Source organism: Muscardinus avellanarius (assembly GCF_963383645.1).
Source record: "Muscardinus avellanarius genome assembly, chromosome: 1".
NCBI lineage: Eukaryota > Metazoa > Chordata > Mammalia > Rodentia > Gliridae > Muscardinus > Muscardinus avellanarius.
The window spans coordinates 93,934,734-93,957,447 of record NC_137786.1 but is presented as its reverse complement, the minus strand read 5'-3'; the positions used below and the strand labels follow the sequence as shown (position 1 = coordinate 93,957,447).

At 35.9% G+C, this 22,714-nt stretch overlaps 1 protein-coding gene across 1 annotated transcript in view; it reads left to right on the top strand.

The window, feature by feature from the left end:
* Nucleotides 1-22,714, top strand: part of FBXL17 (F-box and leucine rich repeat protein 17) — a gene marked incomplete at both ends in the record, with an annotated part of 527,314 nt that overhangs the window by 182,160 nt on the left and 322,440 nt on the right. Inside the window, one exon of the mRNA XM_080692979.1 lies at nucleotides 15,170-15,300. Within this exon, the coding sequence (XP_080549105.1) occupies nucleotides 15,170-15,300 (131 nt within the window). The remainder of the gene's footprint in view (nucleotides 1-15,169; nucleotides 15,301-22,714) is intronic.

Below are 22,714 nucleotides of genomic sequence, written 5' to 3'. Positions count from 1 at the left end.
AACTTTCTTGTCTTCTAAATTTTCAAAACAACTGATCAATTTGAATACCTTATTCCAATAGAAGGACATACTATTTTACAACTTGAGGGATAAGATTACTGTTTAGTCATAGATTACCACTTTATTTGTTTTTGATAAATGATGGTACTTGAGTGGTACTCCAATGGTATTCTGAACTGTGGAAAATATGTTTTTAAATTTATTCATTTCTGAAATATTCCCTAGTGAATAGACTTAGTGAATGAAGGGGGAAAGGTGTTTGGTGCATGACCATGTTTTTAGTTTTCTTTTAGCCTTTCAGCAGTTAAGGACTGAGCCAGAAATTGAATATTGAGAGTGTAAGTAATAATGATCTAGGCCTGAAATGATCCATTAATTGATTTCTTTTTGTTTCTTAAAAGTTTGCAAAGGCCAGGATACTACCTACTGCCATCATCAGAGCTGCTGGTATGGCTGCTGATAAGATGACCTTGGACAGTCACCTAATTTCTCTGCCTTGGTTTCATTTGCAGACTGAGGATAATAACTTGTATCTTCCTGTAGAGTTATATAAGAATGAATACTTGGCAGATACCTAAAGAAGTAAAAAAAAAAATGAATTTATGAAGAAAGTATTTATCATGATGTACAGAAGTTTTTTTTTATATAACTTTTTAGTCCAGGTTCACTCAAATTCTTTCATTAAAATAATGAAGTAAAACAATTTTCATGAAAATAAATCTTATTAAAAATTTATGACAATTTTTCTACTTGAATGCCAATGCTGAATGTTAAGATTAATAACTATGTTTTCTCTAGCTTGGCATGGTGGCGCAAGCTTATAATCCCAGCACTTGGGAGGCTGAGACAGGAGGATCTGGGTTCCCAGACAGCCTCAACTACTTAGTGAGGCCCTTTGCAACCCAGTGAGATACTGTTTCAAAATTAAGAATAAAAAATAGGGCTGGGGGTATTGCTCGGAGGTAGAATGCCCCTGAGTTCCATTCCCAGTACCTAAAAAAAAAAAAAAAAATTACAGTAGTTGCAGTATATATTGGTGCTACATTTTCTTTTCAGCAAGAATGTAGCAAGATGTATCAATATGGCACTAGTAAAATAAATGAATTCATTTTTCAAATGACTCATTTTGTGAAAGTTCTAACAAATAAAATGAACAAATGAGTTTCTTTTAGGTACCTATCCTTTGATAAAATGATAGCTTCAGGCTTTAGTATAAATATATAATTCTAAAGTGAATAGAGTTGGCAATATTTTTTAAGGGCCTTTCTCAGATCATGGCTTTATATTTTAAATATTTTTCCACTGTGATTCTATTCAGTTCACATTTGAAATTATTATTGCACACTTATCTATGAATTGTTAGTTTTGTTGCAAATATTCTTATAAAAAAGGATTTCAAATTTTTCTGGTCTTAAGCACATTAGGTCAGCCTTTATCTAAGAGTAACCTTATTGCAAGATGCTGGTTTCATTCTTTTTTATATATTCTCAAATTCATTCACACTGTTCTGTGACAGAAATTTTATCTGGGGTATCAGTATGTCTGCATCACTCAGTTTTGTAAACTGTATATAAATGATGATATTGAAAATTTGGGGATCCTGTTTGTAAGTCACCAGGTTAGACAGCTTGACTTAGAGGAACCAGATTTGGAGCTTAATGAGAATAAGTTAATAATTTAATTTAATGAGGAAATATGCTACCGAGAAAAACTGTTACTGTACTATTATACTACTGTGCTCCCACATCTCATTTATTATTTTAAGGCAAACATTTGTTGAGAATTATAGAATTAAAGAGTCTAATTTTTAAAAAATAACTGCTTAAAAGCATTACTGGTTATACTTAATTCTTTTGAACTTTTAACTTAACAATATTTTATTTGTAATTCATCTAACAACCTCATTTATGCTCTGATTTTACTGCACCTTGGCAATCCTTGTCAGCACAAGAAGTACCTGTATGTATACATAATTACATGTGTATTCACATAGGTATTTCAATATCCTGTACCCAATATGCCCTTGTTAATTAAAGAGAATCCAAAGAGTCAAAAATTTCCTCACAATTTTAACATTATGTGATGCTTGTAAAAATGATCTAGAATAGACTATAAGATTTTAAAGAGGCTCCAGAATACTGAAAGGAAGACCAATTCAGTCGTATCTTCTGTTGCGTTCTTTGAAAATAGAAAATTGGCTTCCTTCGTAACTCTATTAGAAGTGAGATTATTTATGAGATAATAGGATGCTCTAAATTTTAGCTGGATTCCTCAATATTTAACCAGAACTTGGACCTCTAATTATTATTCATTATTTTCTACAATAATGTATAGATTAAGGCTTAGTTCTGAGCTTTCCCTTCTCCAGACACCTTCATCCAATAGTGGTGTTCAGTAGAGTCCATTGACTGAAGGCAACTGAGCTCCTCCTGTGTTTGCTCTACAGTCCAGAGGCATCACAGACATTTAGACAAAGGTTCTTGATGGCAGGGTATTCACTAACCCTCAGGGGGACACCTGCTTCCTTCACTGCAGATTTCCCTTCCATTGATTGTAGCCTAGTGGGAAGATTGGCCACCAACATATCCCACTCACCCCCAAGGAAAAGCTTCTTTTGTTATATTCACTAGAGGAAGCACTTGGGTATTGTATTTGATCAGAGGTATTTTTCTTCACGCAATTGGCTATCAATCTTGGATCTTTAACAGTGAAACAAATACCCTTGTGCCTGAGAAAGCTGCTTAAGTTATACATTTTACAACTTTTATCTGGCTCAAAGAAGAAAACAAACTTGAGCAGTACCATGGGATTCTAGGCAAGGAATAGGAATACTGTGACAGTCATACCTGCTTCTGGGGTTTTATCAAGACCTCCCACTAGTCTTTCCTTCTTTTCATTGTTGGAAGCCCACACTCTTATCCCTTTTTTTTCTTTTCACTTAATGCTGGTCCTCAGCCTATTTGCACTCAGGTCTTTCTTCTCTGTAAGCATGCCTGTATTCTACAGGGGCTTTCGCCTGCCTGCAGTATGCATTTAGTGGGAAACAGGAAGGCCAAAGGGAGGGAGCATTTCTCCACCTTCCTCTCGTCATACTGTCCTAGCACTACTGGCAACACTCTTGTTCTCATGGTTCCAGCTCTCACTGGAACTCCTGCAGCTCCAGCTGGTACAGGCTGGTGTGGCCTGTGGGGTCCAGCAGCACTGACTGTTGCTTTTGTCTGTCCAGCTGTGGTTGCTGGTTTCCTGCTGCTGCTAAATCCAGTATGTATACTCAGCTTCTCTTTTACTAGAATAAGTAATTTCATTAATGAAATTCTCTTCATATAATTTAACTCTTATAGTAGTTTCTGTTTTTCTGACTAGACCCTGATAGATACATCTTCCTTTTTGCATCATTCTCAGTTTTTATTTTATTTTATTTTTTGGTGGTACTGTGATGGAAGCCAGGGGCTTTTCTCCTCTAGGCTATACTCCCAGACCTATTTTATACTTTATTTGAAAACAGTCTCACTAAGTTTCTGAGAGCCTCAGTCAGTAGCTGAGGCTGGCTTTGAACCTGTGTGATCCTCCTGTCTCAGCCTCCCAAGCTCTGGGATTACAAGCGTGTGCCACCACGCCTGGCTCATTCTTTTTTTTTATTATTTTTTTTCCAATATAAGAATACACTTAAGAGAATAGAACTATTTGTTTCAGGGAGTCATAAAAATTTGGATCAAACTGGATGTACAATTTGTTAGACTTACCTTCCTTAGACTAGCACTATTCTGCTAGCCCCTATTCTGCTTTTCTGAATCTACACAAGCTTTAACTGGAGAGATCAGGGCAGGCCAATTGCATGGTAACTAAGAATAATGAAGCTACAAGGCCATGATCAATCAAAAGAATGGAATGGAGGGCTGGCTGATCAATTATAAAAAAATTTAACATACACTCTTACTAAGTATAAAATTGGGATGTTTTCTCATTGCTGTAATCCATAATATCAGTCCACAGAATTAAATGAACAAAAAACTCACCACAGAAGAAGTTAACTGTTGTAAACCTATTATTTGAGTTATTGGTTATTAGTTGCTAATTATCTGAAGTTATCTTGGAGTATTGACAACTAAAAATTACTTACATGTTGTTAGCACTTTTTTTTAGTTTTCAAAAATCTTTGTCATGCTTTTTATAAATAGATATAAATGACTCAAAATATATAATATTAATGTAGATCATAAATTGATATTTGAAGTTTTATCTTACATTTACAATAGATTTTTTGTCATTTTAAGTTTCATATGAAACCTGAACTCACGGATGGACAAAATTGGTTGAGAAAACAGGATTGCAGTTGGACAATTCTTTGTATCAGAAAGTAGTGCTTTAATATATAAATCAAAGTTATAAAATTTTAGAGCTCATTTTGGAAAAAGGTCTATATTATAATTTCATTTTCTACATTATTTAGTATCAGTGCAAACTTCATGAAGACCTTTCTGATTACAATTTCATGAAAATTTCTGATCTTCTGTGTATGGCATAGTCATTAAGTTAGAACTTTAACTTCACTTCTAGCTCTTAACACTAGTGTAATTAGAGAAGCCAGGAACTAAAATTTATCACTTCCAAATTTAATCCTTTGTAAGCCAAACACTGTTGCTTCTTGGAACTGTTTTATAAATCATTAATGTCATTCCTTTGTTTTTTAGCTTGACATGTTTAAAAATAAAGAATAAAATGGCTTGACTGTTTTACTTTAATAGACAGTGTACAGGCTGCATGACTCAGATGTGATTACCTCTTATTTGGGCTAATGACATTTTTGTTAATTTACTACTTTAAAAAATAAGGTTGTAAGACATAAGAATATATTTTCAAACTTTTTGACCCATTGAGGTATGATGCATGGATGTAAATGTCTAAAATTAATTCAAAATTTGATGAACTCTGTTTTTTCCTTCTGTTCTCTCTTCCTTTCCTCCTCTTCCTTTCTCCCTCTTCCTTCCTTCATCTTTGAACCTGGTATGAGAAAATGAAAGCATTATGCAACCAGCCCAATTAGATACGACAGTCTCTCCTTGCTTACATTTGACTTAATTTGCCCTTAATTTATTTAAGCTTTGATTATTTTTCTTATTTAAGTCAAACAGTGTGAACATTTTATTTTTTTAATTGAAGAGAAATTCTGATTCTTAGCTCATGCTGAGTAAAATATGTGACAGTACTGCTTATAGTGCTGCTAACTTTAAGTGCTGTTTGTAGTGTGTTATGAGCTCTGCAAGTCTTATGTGGAGAAAAAAAAGAGACTTGGTGGAAAGAAAAGTACTAGAAAAAAAGTCAATTAGGACTGTACTGCCTGCCAGAGTGAAAGAGGAGGAGCACAGTATCCATTCTGAATTGGTACACTAAGAAGCAGAAATCCAATTAACAAATTCACATTTCTGCAGCAGAAGACACTGATTAAAATTTTGGTGAACTACTCAAAATTCCTGGCACATACATTAAAATCCTGACAACTTACAGAGGCTTAAAAAATGTTCTGCATTTTTAAGAACAAATATGTAAATAGAGTTCATTATGTCTCTTGTTCTCAAATGGCCTTTAATTATGTAGTATGAGAATGTTGTTTTTTATTACTTAATATTTACATATTAGTGCCACTTATATTCAAATAGAGTGCTTTTAAAAGCATGTAGCATCTGATATCCCCATAGAGTTAGAAGAATAGAGAACTGATTTCTGAAAACTTAAATAAATGAAATTGCCTCTGAAGTTTGATCTTGATTTCCAATCTAAACATTAAATCAATACACTCCTCCTGATGTTTTAAGCACTGGTTATATATATATATATATATATATATATATATATATGAATAAGTTATAGGTTCTGACCTGCAGTAGCTCACCACTGACTCTGATGGGAGCAACACGTACTTACTTAGACCAAATTAGAAAACAGCCTGGTTAACACTGTAATGGGAAAATGAGTGCTAACAGTGGTGTACAGAGAATACAGTCTCTGGCCCTGGTTGTAGTTTCCCGGTGGCTTTATAGAGGACATGTGCTAGGACCATGAAGGTTGAATTATGCATTGATAGAAATGAACCTAGCCGTGTAACTGCTGCCTATGGTGTGGGGACGCTATTACTGTTAATGTATTTTTTTTAAAGTTTATCTAAGCTATGTGTATTATATTTTATTACTGTTAAGTATATTTCTATATATTAATTTAGTCACTTAATTTATTTTATTCACTATAAATTGTAATACTAATATTTGAACTGAGTTAACCTAGTGATTTTAACATACATACATACATACATACATACATATATGTATGTATATATATATATGCAGTTAATGACAATTATGTATTAAATTTAGAACTGTATATACCACTTATGTGCTGATGACTCCTTAATTTATGTGTTGTGTCTCTTTAGAAGTATAGGCATCTCAGACATGGCATGTTATCTTCTTTTCAAACTCTCTTAGTTGCTGCAACGCCTTCCAAGTGCTCAAACCAAAAACCTTGTGTTCATCCCTGAGTCTTCTTTTTCTCTCATGCCCTATAGCCTGTTTGTCAAATAATTCTGTTGATTATAATTTCAAATATATCCGAAATCTGATGACTTTATACCACCTCTAGCTGCTACAACTGTGGTTCAGGTCACTGGTATGTGTATGACTGGACTGATTCAGTATGGCCTCTGTCTACTTCTACCTTTGCTCCTGAATGCTCAATTCAGCACAGAAGCCGGCCTTCCGTGGCTCCCCAATTCCCCATAGCAACAACTAATACCTTTAGTGTGACCCACAAAGCCCCATACAGTCTGTCCTTCTTTGCCCACCCTGTTGGCCAGGCCCCCTGCTAGTCTCCTTCCATTCCCTCTGCTGAAGCACCACTGGCTCCTTACTCACCTTTCAAAGTGCTGGATGAGTTTCCATGTCAAGACCTTTGCACTGCCTTAACTCTTACCCCAGACATCAGCATGATGTTTTCTCCTTGTTTTTTTTCCCCTCAGATCTTTGTTCACATATAACCTTCTCAAAGAAATTGCTCTTGACTACCTATTTAAAATTATACCCCATCTCCCTTCTCTCTTTTCTCCATCTTTCTTGTTTTACTTTATTTGTCTCCATAGTGCTTAATATAGACAAATCTTTGTTAACTTTTTAACATAGTAATATAATTTACTTACTTTTGCTTCTCTGAAAATTTAGGCATGTCCAGATATCCACTAGATATCTTTTTCAGAAATACTAATGCCTGGCCCTATGCTAAGTGAGTTAAATCAGAATCTCCAAGAATGGAGCTCGCCCATCAGGTTTTTTTTAAGTGTTTCAGGTGATCCTACTATGCAGCCAGAGTTAGAGCTGGATGCTCAGAAAACCTATAAACAAGTGTGCATGAATGAACAGAGGCAGCACAACTACTGAAGCAGAGTTCCGGATGTAGACTATCTCAGGCATAAAGATTAGATTTCAGGTATCTGTGATGAGGAATCGGTGGGAGAGGAAGAAAGGAATGAGAGGGAGAGAAAGGAAAGCTAGGGGTCAAAGAGTGGACTCCTAGGTAGCCATAACGGGAAGCAAAGATTGTGTCCTCGGCCCTTGGCAGCTGTTGCCAATCATTGATTCTCATTTAAAGGGCATAGACACATTGGGAATTGCCTAGTTAATAATTTGTATTAAGTCAATCAAGTATATTACATTCCCAAGACAATTTCGTTTTCTCTAAAGTAGTCAATATGGCTTCTTTCTCTCTCAGGGATTGAATGAAAGGCCATTTTATCTCTGAGCTACACTCCCAGCCCTTTTAGTTTTTATTAGGAAACAAGAGTGTCGCTACGTTGCTGGAGTCTTGCTCAGTTGCTGGAGCAGGCCTTGAACCTGGGCTCCACTTGTCTCAGCTCCCGAGTACTGAAATTACAGGTGTTCACCACCACACCTACTAGCTTTTTATTGCCATTCCTAAAAAGGAGTGCCAGCCCTGACCAAGCTGAGGTTCCAGGCTGGTTAATGAGTAGAAGGGATGGCCCTTGTTCCTTCTTTTACCCAACCAGCTTCTAACATGTCAAGGTGTGGAAGTCTTCCTGTGCTTGCAGACAGACATTTTCTCTGTTCTTTCTTTTCCATTTCCAGCAGCCTCAGTTTCTTTGTTTTCCATTTTTACTCTCCAATATTTGTTCTATAATCCCCCTTCCCTTTTTAGAGTCTCTTTTTCTGTCCTTTGTAGGAGATTCTCCCTAATTTTCTTATATCTGCCTTTCTCTGACCGCTGGCCCCCTGTAGCTTTGAGCTGGCTTCTGGTCTCCTATCTTGTCAGCCTGATGGGTGTTTGACAAAGTGTCTGTTGCTGTTCTAAAATCAGAAACCTGCTCTCAATAAAGCAAGTATTTTCAGGGTTGGGGAGAGATAATTTAGGTACTAATTGACACTTAAACATACTTAATCATATGGAAGTTTTTATTCTTTTCAAAATTAGCTCCTCTAACCAGTCTCGTATAAATCACCCTTGTTAGCCTGAAGTAGTGGAGCATCCATGCTGCCTTTGCCACGGCATCGAGTTTTCTCTTGTTGGTTTGTTGGTTCATTCATTGGACAAGTGAGGGTTTTATTTCTCTTTTCCTTTTTTTAAAAATTTTACTTTTCCAGGGTCCTAAGAAAATTTGGAAGCCATTTGAGGTCTTTTTATTCCAAGGGAACAATTTAGTGTCTCATTTTATATATAAGTATAGACATAACCATACCAATCATTGACTAATTTTAGTCTTTAACATGAATGACTAGAAGTTATCATTTTTCCAATAAAATCAGTATTAACTTGAAATACAAGTACCTATATTCTGCAGTTTGACTTGGATTTCTTTAAAATGCCTTGTGAAACATTTGAAAATTGGAGTGAAGCATGTAGAAGATCTTGGTTGTAAGACTGCTTATTCAAGTCCTTCTTGAGTTGTATAACCCAAGACTACTGGTGAATTATAAGAAGTTTAATTAAAATGTCAGTTTCCTAAATGTAATTATCTGTTTCAGAGTATGAAGGATTATTTTAGGTAGCTTTTTATGAAGCACTGGAGGGCACTATTATGATATTCCCATAGCAAGGAAAGGAATCGTATTAACCTGACATTGCTGTTTGTGTAGTTCTGAATAAAAATGCCATATCCCATCGCAAGGCTGGACCTGTGTCTTGGAATGGTGCTGGTGCCTGGAAGTTAACCTTCTGGAACTGCCCTTGAATATGGTCATATTTGAAGTTGTGCTGGTCAGAATGATCATAGGGAAGGCCGTGTGAAAATAGTTAAGGACAGTCAGCTCGTAAAAAAATGAACCTTAATGAATCAAGTATTCTTTTAAAATCTTTTAAAATCCTGGAGTGTGAGAGCCACAGTGCACCTGTTACCTTATATCATGTGAGCCTTTGAAAGAGTAAGAGATATTATGGGTAGTAAATCCTGGGCAGTGATGGCCACAAGTGGCCAGTGTCACCATCTGGTCCATTTTGCCCTGATTGTCCTCAATACAGGGCGTCTCAAAATTCAAGAATCAGCAAGAATTAAAATTTAAAGCATATAAATAGTTTCTAAAATTGCTATTTCTTGCCATAGGTTAGTTATAGAAGATATCTTTGCATTTTTCACAATTCTGTGAAATAGTTTAGATTTTCTAACACTTCCCTCATTAGTTGACATTAATAAGATATTCAAACCTCTTTGGTCTTCAGTTTTCTTCACTACTTTGAGGGACTGGACTGGTATAAACAACTTTAAACATATTCTCTACAAAAATTTTTGTGTGCTCTCAGTATCTTCTGGTTGTGGAAGTGATATATTTTTTACATTGTGGTTGATCTATATTATAGATTTCACTGTTTTAATGACTTTTAAATGTATATTTCAGTAGCACTAAGTACATTCACACTATTGTGAATACACTTTACAGATAAGGAAGCCAAGATATATAGAATAATTCACAAAGAAACTGTCTTAGACCCCAAAATATGCATATGTGGTCATGATGTGGTCAGATAAAACTTTTATAAATGCTCATCTTGCTAGAGACTATAATAAATGGTAATTGGGAATATAAAGCGATGCTATATGTGTATTATGTATGGGTATATTTAATAGTTGGATATGTGTATGATAGCACAATAAAATTAATCCCTAACATTCATAGGATTAATAGTCTCACACCAAAGTATTTCCTAGCATCACTGTTGGCCCAATTGAAATATTTATTTCTAATTTTGCTGTAGTGCCAACATGGGGCTGCTCTCAGGACCTGAGCCCAGCAAGCCACACCTCATGTGCAGCTCAAAGAAGCTGGTTGGTTCTTTAAATGTTACCAGAACAGTACATTTTGAACAGCAATGAAAACTTTTGGAGTGGGGTATCAAAAATGCCCTGTATGGAAGGCTACCCATAAAAATAATGTGGTTTAAAAAATGGTGATTTTTAGATAGAAAGTAGAAGTGTCAGGAGTAGTACACCTCAGGGGAACATTAATAAGAGGAATATCAAATTTAACTTTGATCTTTGATACATATGAGTTCTTTGCTTAGTCAAGAATAAGAAAATATAACCAGTGAAGCTATTGTCACCTCTTCTCCAGTGCCTGTGCAAAGTCTTGTGAAAAATAAAAATTTAAGGAAAATAAAATGGCAGTTAAGCATGGTATTAAAATACATATGGAAGCATGTGGCTACTGAAAGAATATGAAGTGAGTAAAAGGGTTTGTGGAAACATTTTTATGAAGGATTTTGCATTAAAGGTATCTTCTCTCTGAGAGAGTTGTTTTGAAAAATTTAGCAAGGCCTTCTCCATCTCACTCTGACTCTGTCTGTCTTCTGTCTCTCCTAATGTGGAGTTAACAAGAGTAGATGAATCAGAACCGACTGGGTTCCAGGATGTACTTTCCTAGCAGCTGAAGATAAGCTCAGAGGAGAAGACTGGACCGAGCGTCTTCCTCTGTGCTTTTGTAGCATATGTATCCAAAGAGGGCCAGTAAGCCTTCGTGTTGAAGGGGCTGGGAATATTCCCCTTCTAGTATGCAAAGCCTGGATTCTCTTAAAAGATACAGCGCCCACTGCAGCCTGTGTGGATTGGTTTAGTTTTATGCTGGTGTGCAACAGAATACCACAAAGTTAGCAGTTTAAAAAAGTACACAAACCTAGTCATTTGGTCATCTTATTATTTCTATGGTTCTGGAGTCTCGACACCACTTAGCTAGGTATTCCAAATAGCATCTCACAAGACTTTCAAGCCCTCAACTAGAACCGCTTTTTTTCTAGTGCTCAGATGCGTTCACCAGCTCATGTAGTTAGTGGAAGTATTCAGCTCCTTGTGGTTACAGGCCTCAGTCCCCATTTTCTTGCTAGCCATCAGCCATAGGCTGATCTTAGCTCCTGGAGGCCTCTCACATTCCTTTGGAAAATGTGGCCACCTCCTTCTTTAAAGCCAGCAGGAGAGTCTTTCTAACACTGGGCCCTTTGTAAGGGCTCAGCTGATTTGGTCTGGTTTTCCCAGGATATTTTCCTTTTTGATTCATTTATTGTCCACTAAGCAGAAGCTATAATTATAGCTGCAAACCCTTTCAGCTTTGCTCTGTAAGAGAATCCCATCCTGTTTTTAGTTCCTGCCCATGCTAGGGTATGTGTCATTGGGATTATCTTAGACTCCTACTTACCACACCTATTTATTTTCTCACTGTGTCTAAGGATCAGCAGGTAGGGGGCAGGAACCTTGTTGTCTATAGCTGCTTTGATACAACTATTCCACATCTCTTGAAAAATAATAATAACAACTCTAACAAAAAACTGAAACTTTGAGACTTGTGGTATTTGACATGACCATTCTCTCTCCCTTTTTCTTTAATCTCCTTCTTTATTCTCAGTGTCTCCTATTGTTAAAAGACATGGGCACTTGATTCACAGCCTTTAGCTTGGCTCTAAGCCCATTACTGTGGATGACTTTAATTTCTCTGCCTATGACATGGAGATAGGTATTGGAAGGAAAATAAACAAACTCCCCAAAACAAAAACATTTCAAGGAGCCAAGAGTATTAGCCTTTTTATTCCCCCCCCGTGTGTGTGTGTGTGTGTGTGTGTGTGTGTGTGTGTGTACATGCACCTATGTGTGTACATGTATTTCTTTTGTACTAGAGATTGAACCCAGGGCATCCTGCCTCTGAGTTATATCCCCAGCCTTAAGTTGCTGAGGGTCTCACTACGGTGTAGACACCAGCAGATTTGTAGACTTGAGACTGGCTTCAAATCTGTGATCCTTTATTAGTTCCTTTAGATATCTTGAAAAAAATTATGGTTGTTTTGTTTTATTTGATGCCTGCCCATATTAGCTACTTTGAGAGGTAAGGGACAGTGAGCAAGGGCTATGCATGGGCAGAGCTTTAGAGTTCAAACAACTCAGGGTTAGGCTGTGGCCATGGTGTTGACTATATTCACAAGGGCAAGGAGACCCTTGAGGTAGGGGACACAGCAGGAGTCCATCCACCTTCACACTGGTCAGCTGCCTTGAACTGCTGAGCCAGCCACAAAGGTTTACTTTAACAAGGGAGTGTGTACATTCTCTGATGGTGTGCTTTGGTTTCTGGGTACCAGTTATGTTAGTGAAAGCAGTAATCCATGCTGACTTGAGGAGAACTTTGTCAGAACATGTTTCTCTTTCTGAGCTTTCCTCTACTCTGGGGTGGTGTCTTCCAGAGTTCCAGGCTGGACTGGATGTGCCTTCAATGAACATGTGACCTGATAGACCGGGTGAAGAGAGGTTCCTGAAGTTCTCTCTTTACATACACTTGCATGCAGCCCTTAGAATAAGCCATTATGGAAGCTTGCTGTCTCCATTAGAATTTATCAGCTGGGCATATTGGTGCATGCTTGTAATCCCAGTACTTGGGAGGCTGAGACAGGAGGATTTTCAGCAACTTAGTGAGGTTCTTCACAACTTAGGGAGACACTGTTTCAAAAAAAATAAAAAATAAAAAAATGAAATAGGGATAGAGGTATAGCTCAGAGATAGAATGTCCCTGGGTTCCATCCTTAGTAACACACACACACACACACACACACACTAATAATAATCTATTGCGGTGGACTCTTTTGTGCTATCTCCTAGTCATCTCTTTTTCTCTTGTACTTCTGCAGCATGCTTCAGAGAGCAGTGAGTCTTGACTGTCTACACTCTTTGTGTATAGCTTCTCCCCTTGTCAACTGAGGTGACCTACTGCTCCGATGACCACTCATTCTTTAGTCAAGAGCCAGTGCTATGCTATAGCCCCTAGCCACACAGAGAAAAATTAATTCAGATTAAATTACATCTAAGATTTAGGTCCCCTGTCATACTGTCACATTTGAAGTGCTCAGTAGGTACATGTGACTAATGGTTCAACCATTTTGGATAGCAGATACATAGAATATTTATGGAAGAGATTCAAGTGTCTTGTTTTTGGGGACTAAGCTGAATTGACTGTAAGGTGAAACTTAGTGGTTTCTATGCTGTGAGGCCATTGGCAGTTGGGTTCTACCTATAAGTCTGCTTCCTATGGGGATAACCTACTCCTTCTCAGACAGGAATTGATGGTGCCCAGAGAGGAAAAACTAGTTCTGGGAAGCTCTCTCAAAGTACCTGATATCCTGGGTACTAGTTTCCTATTGCTGTTGTAACAGATTCTGGTGTACTTAGTGGCTCAGAGCAGTGCAAATATTATCTCACTGTTCTGTAAGCTAGAGTTTGTCTGACAAAAATCTTACCAGGCTAACCTCAAGGTGCTGGCTAGATATGTTCATTTCTGGAAGTCCAAGGAGTGTCAGTTTTATTACTCCTTCAGGTTTTTGACAAAATTAAGTTTTTAGGTTGTGGGTATGAGATCTCCATTTCTCCCTGGTTGTCAGCCAAGGGATATTCCCAGGTGTTTTTTTTCTTTTTTTTTTTTTTTCTTTCTGTATTTTATTTTGATGGTACTGTGGACTAAACCCAGGGGCATTCAACCTCTGAGTTTCCCTCCTGGCTCTATTTTATTTCTTATTTTGAAACAGGGGCTCACTAAGTTGTGAAAGCCTCTCTTAAATTGCTGAGGCTGACTGCAAACCTGCGAATCTCCTGTCTCAGGCTTCCCAAGCACTGGGATTACAGGTGTGCGCCACCACACCCGGCTATTCTCAGTTCTTGAGTCACTCACATTCCTTGGACCCTGGTCCCCTTCCTCCACATTCAGTGCTTATGAAAGGAACCCTCTCATGATTCAAATATCTCTTGTGTCTTCCATCACATCTCTCTGAGACTTTAGCTCATGTAATTAGATTGGGCCTTCTTAATCTCATCTCAGGATACATAACTTTTACCACATATACAAAGTCTCTTTTGCCTTATAAGCTAACTATGTCCTACGTGGGACGTAGACATCTTTGGTGGAGTGGTGGACAGTTACTTGGTCTTCCACATGCTTCCAGGTTAATTCTTTGCCTATTATTAAGAAAAAATAGCTGATCTGAAAATGTACCTTCTTTGAAGAGGATAATTAAGATATTGCCATCTTATATAAGCGATATCATTAATTTTTTTGAGACTAAGTACTAGGAAAGATGGGAAACCTTAGAAAGGAATAATAGAGAAAATGAAGGAGTGGGAGAGGTGGTATCTAGAGAAAATCTTTGCTTCTTAAATGTTTTATATTGTTTTATGGTAAAGTGTATGTCCATAAAAGTGCAATTTGGAGTTCGTTGAAAAACTATCACCAAGATATCTCTGAATTAACTATTTATACATATTTCATCTTTTCAAAAATTAGAATACCTATGCTGAAATGGCTTTATAATTACAAAGATAAATATCTGAAATTGAACACTCTTAGAATAATCTTACCAAATTGAGGGAAATTCTGCAGTATTTTTAACAGCTTCCCTATTAGATAAAAAATTGTTAATATCTGATTTTTATTTTATTCAGAAAATTGGCTTTATTTTAATGTTTGTTGCCATTCATGTATTTGTATTATTTCTGTAATTTTTAATTTTGTATATAAAAATTACATAAACAATGATTATAGACTATTGCTTATTTAAAATATTGTGATAATTTACCTTATAATAAGTTATATTGTAGTTTATGAGAATGAAAGTAAGATTTACCTTTTTAATCTTTTCATTTTATCTATCCCATTAGCTAAGAAAACTTTCCAGCTTGGACCTACGTCATATCACTGAATTGGATAATGAAACCGTGATGGAAATTGTCAAGAGGTGCAAAAACCTTAGCTCTCTCAATCTCTGTCTGAACTGGATCATAAATGACAGGTAACCACTGTAAAATCTTAAAAATACTTTTCAGAGGAAAATCATGTAGCAAATATTAATTGCTATTATAACAGGACATGTCAACTTTAAGTAAAATTGAATGCAACTGTTCCTTTTTAAATCGATATGCTTAAGTTTTGAAAACCACTTTGATCCTTTTTTTTTTTTTTTTTTTTTTTTTCGGGTCTGGGGATGGAACCCAGGGGCATTTGACCTCCGAGCTCCAACCCCTGCCCTACTTTTTATTATTATTTTTTAAATCGGGTCTCACTGAGTTGCAGAGGGCCTCACTAAGTATCTGAGGCTGCCTGCGAACCACGATCCTCCAGGTCACAGCCTCCCGAATGCTGGGATTACAAGCGTGCGCCACCACGCCCGGCTGATCCATATTTTTAATGTATCAGTTGCTTATAAGTGCAGCCAGGTTTTTATGTGCTTTAATATAAATGTGCACTAAACAATTATAACAACAGTAGTCTGTTAATTTTTTCTTTATTACCCATCCAGGATATATTGTTGTCTTTTTAATATTTTTTGTTGATTTTATTATTTATCAAGGAAAATGTTGGAGAAATTATCTCAAACAATATTAATTTAGACCTCCTCTTGATGATATTTTGTTCTTTGTATAATTTGTTTTGAGAATGAAAGTCATGCGAACAGTTTAGTACATAGTATAAAAATGTGTTAAGTCGGAAGTCTTATAAATAATGATAAACTCATTTTTCTTTTAACTATTCAATGAAAGATGAAAAAGATATAGGACAATTCTTGAAAGAATAATTAAATAACTGCAATAGTAGTACTGGCACTACTAATTAGTTTAGGTAAGTTTGTAAATATAGGCATGAGACAGGATTCTTGCCTAGTAATTTTTCAAGAAAAGTTTTTTTAAGGAAATGACACTAAAAATATTTTTGCTTTTAAAATAGAAGTTACTGTTTTAGCCAGGCATGGTGGCTCATCCTTGTAATCCTAGTACTTGGGAGACCGGGACAGGAGGATTGCAGGTTCATGGCTAACCTCAGCTCCTTAGTAAGAGCCTCAAAAACTTAGGGTGACCCTGTCAAAATAAAGAACAAAAATAGGGCTGGGGTGTAGCTCAAAGGTAGAATGCCTCTGGATTCCTTCCCCAGTAAGGCACCCCCCCCCAAAAAAAAAAGATACTGTTTTATCTAAAATTAAGAGTCTATTTTGGTTTAAATGTTTGGTTTGTTTTTTGGTGCTGGGGGTTGAACGCAAGGATGAGCTATGCTTCCAGCCCTATTTTACTCCTCTTCCTCCTCCTCCTCCTCCTCCTCCTCCTCCTCCTCCTCCTCCTCCTCCTTCTTCTTCTTCTTCTTCTTCTTCTTCTTCTTCTTTTGCATACTAGGGGTTCTACCTCCGAGCTATAACCCCAGTCCTATTTGTATTCTTTATTTTGTAACAGGGTCTCATTGAGTTGCAAAAGACCTTATTAAGTAGCTGAGGCTGGCCACAAACCCAGATCCTCCTGTCTCAGCCTCCCGAATTCTGGGATCACAAATATCTGCCACCACACCTGGCTTTACTTCTTATTTTGAAACAGAATCTCACTAAATTTTAAGGGCTTCACTAAGTAGATGAGATTGGCTGGAAACTTGCCATCGTCTTTTTCAGGCTACCAATTACTGGGACTACAAGCATGTGTCACCATAAGCAAATTTCATTTTTTTTTAAATTTAAAAATAAAATCATGTAGGCCCTCTGCTTACCAATTATAGAAAATTCTAGTGACATTTTCATAGATTATCCCAAATTATTCTTTAAGTTATGTGATAGCCTTGACTTGTTCCTTAGTAAAAAGAATATTTTTTTAGTATCGGTTTATTATTTATTTTCCATTTTAAATTCTTTATCTGCTATATAACTACATTGAATGTATGTATTAATGGGATGTTGTGTAATATTTCAATACATGGTAACATTACATAATGTTTATGTAAGCGATGATATATTTATATTCGCAAATATTTACCTATTTCTTCATGGTGAAAACATTTAAAACTCTTTCTTCTATATTTCTGAAATATATATAGTATTACTATCTATAGTCACCCTACTGTGCAGTAGTATATTAGAACTTCTTACTCTCAACTATAACTTACTACCCATGGACTTACCTCTTCTCCAGCCTTTGGTAATCACTGTAATTCTTTCAACTCCTATGAAAACTGCTTTTTACATTCACTTACACATGAGATAATGCAGTACCCATCTTTCTGTGTCTGGCTTACTTCACTCAACACAGTGATCTCCAGTTCCATTTCTATTGTTCCAAGTGGCTGGGTAGTGTTCCATTGTATATATGTGCATTGTTTATTATCCATTCATCAGTTTAAGAATATTTGTTATTTCCATTTCTTGTCTATTATTAATATGCTACAGTGAATGTGGAAATGCAGATGTCTCTTTGAAATATGGATGTACCTTCCTATGAATATATACCCATTAATGAGATTGCTGGATCATATGGTTGTACTAATTTTAATTTTTTGAGGAACTTCCAAACTGTGACTAAAATGGCTATTCCTACTGATATTCCAATGAATATTGTACAAAGACTCTCTTTTCCTCATGACTTTTTCAACACTTGTTATTTGCTTTTTCTTTGTTTGCTTCATAATAGTCTTTCTTATTGGAGTGAGATGACATTTCTTATGGTCTTGATTGACATTTCCCTGATAATTAGGTATATTGAGTTTTTAAAAAAATATATATGTTAACCATCACCATTTGTATATCTTTCTTTGAGAAATGTTTGTTTAGATCTTGTTTTGGTCCACTTAAAATTTTTTTTGTTGGTCCATTGTAGTCATACATCTTAATGGGGTACAAAATGGTAGAGGCAAACATGTACACATCACTCAGTTAGCCCTTACCCAATTCCCATCCCATTTCCTTTCCTTAAAATTGGGTATTTGTTTATTTTTTGCTTTTGAATTCTTTGAGTTACTTATATATTCTGATTATACAAGGAATTTTCAGTTTGATAATTGTGTAGTTTGTAAATATTTTATCCTGTTCATTAGGTTATTGTTTTACTCTGATGATTGTTTCCTTTACTGTGCAGAAGCTTTTGAGTTTAATGTGATCTTATTTGTCTAATTTTTTTTTTGTTTTTTGTGCTTTTGAGACCTTGTCCAAAACGTCCTCACCCATTTCAATGTCATGAAACACTTTATGTTTTCTTCTAGTAGTTTATAGTTTTATATCTAATGTTAAATCTTTAATTCCTAAACAAATTTTCTTTCCTTTTTTTTTTTTTGGCGGTTCTGAGGAGGGAACCTAGGGGCATTCTACCTCCAAGCTGCACCCCCAACCCTGTTTTTTATTTTTTTATTTTGAAACAGGGTTTCACTGAGTTGCAAAGGGCCTCACTATGTAGTAGCTGAAGCTGTCCTCGAACCGTGAACCTCCTGTCTCAGCCTCCCAAATGCTGGGATTACAAGCATGCGTCACTACACCCGACTTCAGTTCCTAAAAATTTTCTTATAAGCTGGGCGTGGTGGTGCACGCTTGTAATCCCTGCACTTGGGAGGCGGAGACAGGAGGATCGTGCTGGTTCAAAGCCAGCCATGCTGGCTTAAGAGACCCTTTGATCCTAAATATATGTTCTGCAGAGATCTGTTTGCAAGGAATGAAAGTATATTCCCAAATAAAAATATAAAATAGGTCTGGGAGTGTAGCCTGGAGAAGGGTTTCCAGGAACCCCGGTACTACCCCCCCCAAAAAAAAATCTTATAAAATATACTACCTTTTCAATTTTCCAAATTTTCTTGAAAAGCATACTAATGTAGCATAGAAGTATGATTATCATTTATAAAAAGTATTTATTACTTTTGAGTACTGTTCTTTAAAATAATTTTTCTCTATAACTTATATTCTCTATGTAGACAATTATATGACAACTTAAAATGATATTCAAAACCTTATATAACAAAATAAAATACATAAGTAAAAATTATCTTGTGTTTTCTTAGTATAACACTTCCTTAATATTGAGATGGCTTTCTAGTGATACACTGAATTAAGGGAGGAAACTCTTTCTGCAACAAAATGATTATATTCCACAACAATTTTCTGTATATCTCACTGTGTGGAAGAGTTGGTAATTGAAGAATACTGTAATTGTTAAGTAAGATGCATTGCACATATGATTACATGGATTATCTACTGAATAGGCATTTGAATAGGTTTCTAATATTTAAAGAATGTTGTTCCAGGGCTTCTAATCTTCAGAGGCTTATTTACCTAAACCTAGATAACTTATAAATGAAGCAGAGGGCAGCCCTTGCATTGCCTTTCTTTCCTTTGTTGGGTTTCGTGTACTCACACCTTCTACTGTTTCAATCATTTTTTCTCCCTGCTTAACTGTAATGGTTTTTTGGTGTTTGATCCTAAATATATGTTCTGCAGAGATTTGTTTGCAAGGAATGAAAGTGTATTTTTATGTTGTTAATGGAAAAGTTTGGATTAATTGAGAAAACATGCATTTTAATGAGGTTGAACAGTAGAGTTTTTAAGATCAGATTCTTTTAGGTTTTAATTACAGGACTAGCACTTATCCTGTGTACTGTAATAGAACTTTCAAACATTAAAACCCACTTTGCAGTATCATCTAAATTACTCATCTCATTGTTCTTGCCATACTGTATTACTAAGCTAAGTAATATTTGTAATTATATTGGTATAAATCTAGGGCTTCCCATCAGACTTAATTATAATTTTAGCACTTAGCTGAGATGGGTTAGTAACCTTTCATATAGAGGGCACTCAAATGCGCTAATGCATTTAGCCTATCAATTAGCTTCTGTTTTACATTTGTTCATTATTGTTATCCTTCAGTAAATCAAGAAACATTTATTAACCTTCTGCTAAATACTTGGTACTAGGCACCAGACTATGGGGCACTAAGACTCTACTGCTCTCAAAGGTTGCTCTCTTTAGGAGACATAAGCCTTCATGATTATAATGAGCCTCATAAGGATAGAAGGGAGGGAGGTAACCTTTATTATGCAGGTAATTGATAGGCACTTTACATGTGTTCTCATTTAAGCCTTTCAACATCATTTGTTCAGAGGAAGGTCACACTAGTCCTATTAAATTTAGACCATTTGACTTCTCTTTGGCTTTTTGAAAGATATATACTTTTTGTCATTTGTACAATAAAATATGAGTGAAGAAAAACAAGAAAATGTGAGTGGTTCATGAGCCACTTTTTCATTTGATATCTTGAAGTCACACACAACTGACATTGACATGTAGAATTCTTAGTTTTTGGTTTTGCTGAGCTCATTTTATTTTATTAATAGAAACTTTAGATAATATTTTCTTTTTTTCTTTTTTTTTTTTTGGTGGTACTGGGGTTCCTGGAAACCCTTCTACCTCCGGGCTACACTCCTAGACCTATTTTATATATTTTTTAAATTTGGAAACAGGGTCTTTTAAACCAGCACGGCTGGCTTTGAACCTGCACAATCCTCCTGTCTCTGCCTCCCCAGTGTGGGGATTACAAGTGTTCGCCACCATGCCTGACTAGATAAGATTTTCTAAATAAAATATATTTATTACAAGGGTCTTCCCTTGATGTTGCTGGTTTTAATAAAGGATTCTTCACATTAAGGTAAACTGTGATATTAGTCTCAGTTCTTTTTACCTGTGGTTTATTCTAGGTTTTTAAAGTTCTTATCTGTGAATATTGTTTTGAAGCTCAAAGTTCAAAAATAGGTAGTAACTGAAGGACTTTTCTGTATGCTTATAGTATCTATCAGTGTTTTGTGGTTCTGGAATTTATCTCGATGACTAAGACATGCTGTTCTTTATCTTTGTTTTTTCTAGAAGCACTTTTTGTGTTGGGGGAGTCAAGCAGCATATTTTCCTGTGTTCAGAAGGATGGCTTATTAGTTACTTGACATTTACCATTGCTTTTGAATACAAATAAAATCTAAATGTTTTATGAAAACAGAATACTGACTATTTCTATCAGTGATTTAAATTAAACATCTGGTTGTTATATTTCTTTCACTCTAAGTTTATTGAAGTATTTATTTATATTTGGTGTAAATCTTTTGCTCTTTTACACATATTTTTATGTTTGACAAAGTCCAAAAGCAGTATGTTTGGGTGTAAAAAGCTAATATGTGCTGGGTGTGCAATCCCAGTACTCAGGAGGCTGAGACAGGAGGATCGCAGATTTATAGCCAGCCTCAGCAGCTTAGACTGTCCACAACTTAGTGAGACTGTGTTTCAAATTAAAAGAATAAAATAGTGCTGGGGGTGTAGCTAATATGGAAAAAAGTTAATGGTATGAGCATCTTCATATCAATATGCTTTTAAGGCTTTTTTGTTCTTTTATGCTATTAAGAAGTAAAAGAAATCTAGCCAATTTTAATAAATCTTTATGAAAGCTATTTTTAAATTGAAATACACTATGAAAGAAGTAATATCCCCGTTTTCAATTTTTAACATTGTTCTTAGAAAAAAATTAGTCTGTCCTATGATCTGTATCCTCATTATAAAGTGATCATTTCATTGACAGTACACCAGGCTTGTTCATGAATTTGGAGAACATCATCATCTTCATTAATATTATTATTTAGAATTTTATTGGACCAGGTGTGGTGGTACACTCTTGTAATCCCAGTACTAAAGAGTCTGAGAGAGGACGATTGCATTTTTTAGGACAGTCTCAGCAAGTAGTAAGCCTTGCAAGACCCTGATTCCAAATAAAAATAAAATAGGGCTGGGATGGAGCTCGGAGGTAGAATGCTCTTGGGTTCAATTCCCAGTGCCACATACAAAAAAAATTTTTATTTGTACAGTATAATTTATACATCATAGTGAGATTCAACCTGATGCGTTCATATGTACACACACATCTGTTGGTGAGGTCCCCTTTTAATCCCATCCCTCTACCCACTTTCTTCTTTTTCCCTGTACATACTAGTAAGGTTTTTAGTGATACTTTTATAAATGTGCATAGTATTATTTATTCTATTTCCTTTTCAAACCTCTTTTTCGTTCTTTCCTCCTCCCTTCCCTGGTCTTTTCCCAGTATTCTACTGGTCTCTCTTTTGATTCAACTGGCTTTTTTTTGTTGTTGTTGTTGTGTTACTATTTTCCCTCTAGCATCCACAAACGAGAGGAAACATATGACCCTTGACTTTCTGAGACTAGCTGATCTCACTTAGCATAATATTCTCTAGAGCTATCTATTTTTCTGCAAATGACATAATTTTGTTTTTCTTTATGGCTTAGTGAAATTCCATTTTGTGCATTATACCACACTTTTAATCCATTCATCTATTGATGGACTCCTAGATTGGTTCCTTGGTTTGGCTATTGTAAGTTGTTCTGCTATAAACATGGGCATGCATGTATCACTCGAGTATTG